The 6,252-nt window shown below is 50.9% G+C and overlaps 1 protein-coding gene across 3 annotated transcripts; it reads left to right on the forward strand.

Annotated features, from left to right (window-relative positions):
• Window positions 1-2,108: 2,108 nt before the first annotated feature.
• On the forward strand, window positions 2,109-5,566 carry LOC125545842. Of its 3 annotated transcripts, XM_048709888.1 has the most exons (5): window positions 2,109-2,375; window positions 2,643-3,055; window positions 4,086-4,321; window positions 4,855-4,978; window positions 5,090-5,566. In XM_048709888.1, the coding sequence occupies exons 1-5, from the start codon at window positions 2,245-2,247 to the stop codon at window positions 5,416-5,418; spliced, it is 1,233 nt and encodes a 410-aa protein (XP_048565845.1). In that variant the 5' UTR covers window positions 2,109-2,244; the 3' UTR covers window positions 5,419-5,566. The 3 variants fall into 3 exon arrangements, with proteins under 3 accessions (XP_048565845.1, XP_048565843.1, XP_048565844.1); XM_048709886.1 differs by having other exon boundaries at window positions 4,855-5,566; XM_048709887.1 differs by having other exon boundaries at window positions 2,688-3,055; window positions 4,855-5,566.
• The last annotated feature ends 686 nt before the right edge of the window (window positions 5,567-6,252 follow it).

Here is a 6,252-nt window from a genome sequence, read left to right on the forward strand (position 1 = left end):
CCTCCCGCTCGCCTTCCGGTCGCCGCCATGCCGCCGAAGAAGTACGCCATGCCGCGCGCTACGGCAACCGCGACTGGCGCCGTAGCCCAGCCGAAGCAGAGGAAGCCGAGGGCGCCGCCATCGAAGCCACCGGGCCTGTCGAACGCCGAGTGGAGGGTGGAAGTTCAGCGGCGCGAAGCAGTCACCGCCGACAGGAGGAACAGGGCCATAGCCAAGAAGGCCCGCGACAACGCGGTGCGCGCGGCGGCGTCTTCCTCATCGGTCGACCAGGCGGGGATGAATCCACCCATCGTCAGCCACGCCCAGTACGCGCCCTGGGGACAGCAAGGCGTCGGATCTCCATAGGGTTCATCGTCGCCCGGCTACGCCGACGGCGACGCGCACGGTGGGTTCAACCCAAACGTGACCTTCCCTCATGGTCACCCCGCTACGCGCACGCCCTCGCCCGCCTTCGTCGGCGTGCAGTATCCTCCATACAACTACTCGCCGCCCGCCGCCTACGCGTCCACGCCGACGCCCCATCTCTACCGTGGACCGCTGCCCTTCTCGCACCTCGGCGACGCCGACGACACGGGAGCCGACATGGACGACATCATTGCGACAGGATCGACCGCGGCCGCCGCGTCTCCCAGGTTCACCACCCAGGACGAGGTAGTGGATCTCAGCGGCGACATGGAGGCCGAGCTCGGCTACGTCTACGGCGAGGACGCGCAGGAACCCGATGAGGAGGAGGAGGACGATGAGGAGGAGGAGGAGGAGCCGGCTCCTGTTCCGACGAAGGGGCGCCAGAAGAAGAAGAAGAAGCAGGCGGCTAGGTCAGGCGAACCGCGCATCAAGTGGACGTCCAAGGAGGAGGAATGCCTCGCCGAAGCATGGAAAGCCGTCTGCCTCGATCCGACCACCGGCGCGAACCAGAGCTTGGAGACGTACTGGGACCGCATCAAGGCCGAGTTCGACGAGCGGAAGCTCGTCGACCCCTACTTCAAAGGCGTCTACATGCAGCGCGGCTCCAAGGCGATGGCGAACCATTGGGGGCGTATCCAGTTGGCGTGCAACAAATGGCATGGAATCGTCGAGGAGGTCGCGGCTCGCCCGAAGAGCGGCGCCAGCATTGAGGATCAGGTACGCACGCCGTTCGCCCGCATATCTTCGTCGTCTACGCCCACCGCCCGCCAACTGTTCGTCCCTCCGCACAGGTGCTGCGTATGTTCGCCATGTATCGGGGCGACAACCAAGACGCCGACTTCAAGCACCTCCACGTCTACAAGCGCATTGACAAGTGCGAGAAGTGGGCGGAAGTCCGACGTGCCCTCGACAAGGATAAGGAGACATACAAGCCGGACGCGATGACTCCGGGCGCGTCAGAGGGGCGGCCGGACGGCCACAAATTGGCAAAGACGGGGAAAAACGCCGACGCGGCAACCGCGCGAGTGCAGGAGTCCATCGAGCATTGCCTCGCCGACGCCCAGGCCCGGGCCGTCCTACGCGAAGAGAAGACCGAGGCGCGGTGGTCGTCGCTGATGAAGAACAACGCCATCAAGCTCAACCTGCTCCGGACGAACGTCGCCGCGAAGAAGAGGAACACCGACATGGCTTTTCTGATGGGCGGGGCGGACATGCTCCAGAGCAACGACGAGAAGCTCAAGGCGTGGTACCTGGTGCAGCGCGGCCTCATCCTGAGCGAGCTGCCGACGGCAACGCCGACGACGCCGACGACGCCCACGACCACACGGACGCCAAGCCCGAACGACGCCTCTACATCGCCGCCCAGCAGTGCCGAAGCCGCGTCGACACAGCCCAGCACCGAAGCAGCTCCGACACCGCCGAGCCCACGCACGCCGACTCCGCCAACGCCTGGAGCCGACCCCGCCGAGTGAATCATTGCGCACGCAAACTTGCGGCGGCGGCGCTCTGTTTTTTGTAACGCCAGACTACGTTCGATCGTCGGATTTGCGGCGTCTTTTGAGAGCGGGAACGACCAAGTTTAAATTTTCCGCATCCTGAAGCCGGCGCGTGGGGGCGTGACGGCGAGCTAGGTCGCCCCAGGGGCCGAACTAGCGCCGGCACGCCCCCAGGCCGCTCTATTTAGGCGCCCTGAGGGGCCGGTAACCACAACCGCCTCCAATCCATCACTATCTAGCTATTCCCCTCCCTGGCGCCGCCGCGCGCTCGGCTGCAAATCTTCCGCTCGATTCATCGTCTCCTCCGACGGCCTGCCTAACATTTGCCACTTCTCCTGCCTCAATGAACCGCCTCTCGCGACCACTTGTCTCTTTCATGGCCTCTGCTCCGCCTCGCTGGTGGCCGCCCGCGCTTGCGCGACGACTTTCCCCACCCAGTGAGCGTCTCAATCCAACTGTTCGTCGTGCTTCCAGGTACGTTTATTTTTGTTCTCGTTCTAAATTTTGCGCCTTTATTTTTTTTTCTATGGTTTTGGATCTGGATTCCGACGAAAATTGGGGGTGGGGGGTGTTCGGATTTCTTTTGATGAAAACCCTTGTTCCGCTCTCGCTCGCCGCTACTAACGGGGAACAGAGGATTTGGATCTCTGCTTCGCTCGCTTGGTGGTGGTGGTGGTGGGGGGTAGGTAAATACTGACTGAGGATACCATCTCATGTTCTTATTTGTGTCGGATGATGAAGTGATAGATTTCCTCTTGGATTTCGGAACATGGCCACCGGCATCAGAAGCAGTGAAGTAGACGGCCATGATTCTGCCAAACCAGACACGCGGCTGCTCACCACTTCTGCCCATGAGCACTCTGCCATCACCCAAGGCATGAACAACATGAGCAGAACTAAGGAGTTCATTTCTTGTTATGGCGAGATTATAGATGGCAAACGTGATGCATGGGGGAAAACTGTTGGCTGTGGGGAAGAAATCGTGGTCAGCGATGACGAAGAATATGAGAGCTGGGATGCATTGATGGCTCGATACCCCTTTGAAGGTGTACTCCCGTTGGATGTTTTTCCAAAAAGCAGGCACCGTGATGGTTCTATATACAAATGCACACATCCATGGACAAGAAAATGTCTCATTACAGACCGCAGTGAGAGTAAGTGATCAATACCTCTTCTCCTTTTCTTTGTTATCACAACATTTTTCAAGTATATAGGTCAACTGATAAATTCTCTGTTAAAATCCTTCATTTCTTCTTTACTTTGCCTACTTTTACTAGTTGAATGCTATCGGCCACCAAGAAAAAGAAATCTCGTAGGTTACTCAAGGGATGAGTTTGTTAGGTGTTGAGCAAAAGCAGGAGACAGCTAACCTCCGTGTGTCTTAAAGCAAAGTGGGTGTGTGCCTTTAGACGTTGTCTTAGTCATTGTTGTGATTCATTGGACATTATATCTCCGCATTTCACTCCATAATGATATTTATCTCTCCTGCTCCACATAGGTTTATGTTGACGGCATCATGTCATATGGCACGGGATATCTTCATAACTTTTCATTCTCTTTAGCATGTAATTTTTGCATCCTAATTGTTAGACAGGTTTAGGTGCTCCCAACCTGAAATAGTCATGGAAAATCATGAAAATATATTATAACATTAGGTATTGATGTTATGTACCATCCAAAAGAAAATTCAACTTAAAAGAGGACTTGTGGAAAGAGAGAATTTTCATTGAGGGACTTTTTCCTTCTGAAACCCATAAGATCCCACAACCAACTCATGGTTCTGGCACATGGATAGCAAAAGCTTCCATGGACAAGGGTGCGTGGAAGCTTGCTATCCATGTGCCAAAACCATGAGTTGGTTGCGAGATCTTATGGGTTTCAGCTCTAGCCTACCCCAACTTGTTTGGGACTAAAGGCTTTGTTGTTGTTGTTGTTGTTGACTTTTTCCTTCTGAGGCGATTACATATTCTTCTGCTTTTCTTTGTGTTTCCTCAAAAGAATAACTTCTCAGGGGTGAAAGGAGGGGGTCAGAATTTCTAGTATAACATAGATAGTTTCCACTTAGGTGTAAATAAAAAATTTCAATAGGGCCATGGAATCCTCAAGCAGCATGTTTACCTTTTGTGTTAGGTACCTATTTACTGTATGAATATCCAATTACGATATTACTGTATTTTTATGTAGCTGTGTTCGAGGCAATGATGTTTACAGAGCCCTCAAATTGCTTCATCCTCAATGGAACTTGCATGCGGCATGCACCTAGTCACATGTTCCAAATTTTATCAATAAAGCTGGCTAAACTTGACGTGGATGGTGGACCAGTAGCGTTATATGGATACATAGCAGTGCGGGATGATCTGGATCCATTGCTTAATTATATCATCAAATATAGCAGGGATGATCCCATCATCGTGGAGCAGGTGCACATCGATACTTGTCTGAATAATTGTACCTAACTCCCCCAAGTATTGAGGTTCGTCTACTTAACCCCCTCATTTCCTCAAGTATAAAGGCAGGTATTCGACCCCTTAGAAGTATTCAACACCGTCTAAATCGCCCGTGGGTGTAGTTTTGGAGGTTGTTTTGCCCCAAAACTACCCCAGGAAATGATTTAGACAGTATGGAGTAATTTGTGGGTTAGATACCCAATTTTATACTTGAGGGGGTTAAGCAGACTAAAAGGGAGTTAAATGGACTTATTCTTTTCATTTCACAAATCACATGCATAGAACATATGAGTTTGGATCTTATGTAATCTCTATCACATGCTACAACCACTTTATCTCTTTCCAGCATCATGAAAGATGTTTCCATGTGATTAATCTGTCCAAAAGCAGCAGAATAAAGATTTTGTTCATCAATTGTAAATATCCATTTTATGTAAATATTGTTACAAGTGAAACTTCTTTCTTACTTTTATATGAAGAGCTACTAAATAATAATAATTTTGTAGGGTTCCCTCTTCAACTTGGCTGGCCCCAAGCGAGGGATTGATTTTTATGGTAATATTCTAATCGAATATGACATGAGGATCAGGACTGCTAAAGAAGAAAAGGATGATCTACAGTTGATCGATGGTGCGTCAATGATAGGCGACATGGGCTTACGGAATTGTCATGCGTTCACAAATCGCATCCATGGCGATTCTGGCGCAGTTGATGTAACTTTTTCACGTCTTGAAAATGCAGTTGAGGCGACCGTAGAAGTTTTCATATCAGAAGTGCAAAACAGTTTTAGTTTGTTTCTCGGCTGTTTGACCAGTGGGTTGAGTGAAGAAATCCGACTCTTCGATGGCGTCATTGGTGAGACACAAAGCTTAAAAAGGTCTGTGGTTGCTGTAGTGACAGGTTCTTCGATACACCTGAAGTTTAAGGTTGGCCTGGAGTCGTCCAGTTCCGCTGAACATGATTGTTCCTTCATTGCTGGCAATCACGGGTCTAATGCTCGAAAGATAGAGACTGATTTTGCGTTAATCTCAGTAAAGGTGACCTGGTCGCCTTTACCTAAGGGGCACTAGGTTTGTTTCAATTCATCACATCCTTGGATGGACTTTGTCAAATAGTTGTGTGTAACGAGCTCTCAGATAAGCAGCCAAGTCGTGGACCTGTGGCCTAAATTTATGTGTACTCTCAGTGTGCAAGTATCTAGTATGTGTACTCTGTTGATTTGCTTGCTGGGATGGTCAGTTAATCATAAAGCTTGCTTTCAAAAAAAGGACCATTGATGTCCTGTCTGAGTAAAAGGGACTGTCATGCTTGATCAATGCTTGGTGCTGATACTGGAACAAGCTACCACCGGGAAGTTGTTTGAGATAAACTTGTGAGCTGACTATTATTCTCCCCTGGTTTTGCTCCCAGCTACAAGTAGATATGGTGATGACCGAGACTCGTATGTGTCCACTAGCACTTTGTTGACATGAGAAGTTTTATTATAGAAGAAAGGCATAAGCAGCGCCGACTAAATCAATTAGAGGTGTTGAATTTTATCTGCATCTTGTTAAAGTGCCTGTGCATTTGCTTTTGTAGTAGCGGAACTACTATCCAGACGATAAACAACAGCCGAACATCGGACGATGCTTGATCTAGCCGTTGGCCTCCACTTTCTCCAACGCATGCATGGCTGGATCAGTGCAATCGTGCACAAATCGGCTGCACAACATCGTGTGTATAGCAACACTCGATGCGCCACTTCCTAACCATACGATCCCGTTCATCTCACAGGTAAAAGCAAAAAAAAAAAAGATAGAGCCCAGCATAACCGCTCATCCTCATCTGCTCTCGCCGGCCTCCCCGCGCGGCTGCGCAACAAGCGCTCGCTGGCCGTCCGTGACCTGCGCTTGCCGTCTGTTCCT

Source organism: Triticum urartu, chromosome 3 (assembly GCF_003073215.2).
Source record: "Triticum urartu cultivar G1812 chromosome 3, Tu2.1, whole genome shotgun sequence".
In the NCBI taxonomy this organism is placed as follows: domain Eukaryota; kingdom Viridiplantae; phylum Streptophyta; class Magnoliopsida; order Poales; family Poaceae; genus Triticum; species Triticum urartu.

Bases quoted from the DNA above. Each gene is read 5' to 3' on its own strand.
- LOC125545842 (XM_048709886.1), top strand. From the start codon at position 2,245: ATGAACCGCCTCTCGCGACCACTTGTCTCTTTCATGGCCTCTGCTCCG. The intron at 2,376-2,642 runs GTACGTTTATTT...CGGATGATGAAG, and splicing joins ACTGTTCGTCGTGCTTCCAG to TGATAGATTTCCTCTTGGAT. The intron at 4,322-4,854 runs GTGCACATCGAT...ATAATTTTGTAG, and splicing joins ATCCCATCATCGTGGAGCAG to GGTTCCCTCTTCAACTTGGC.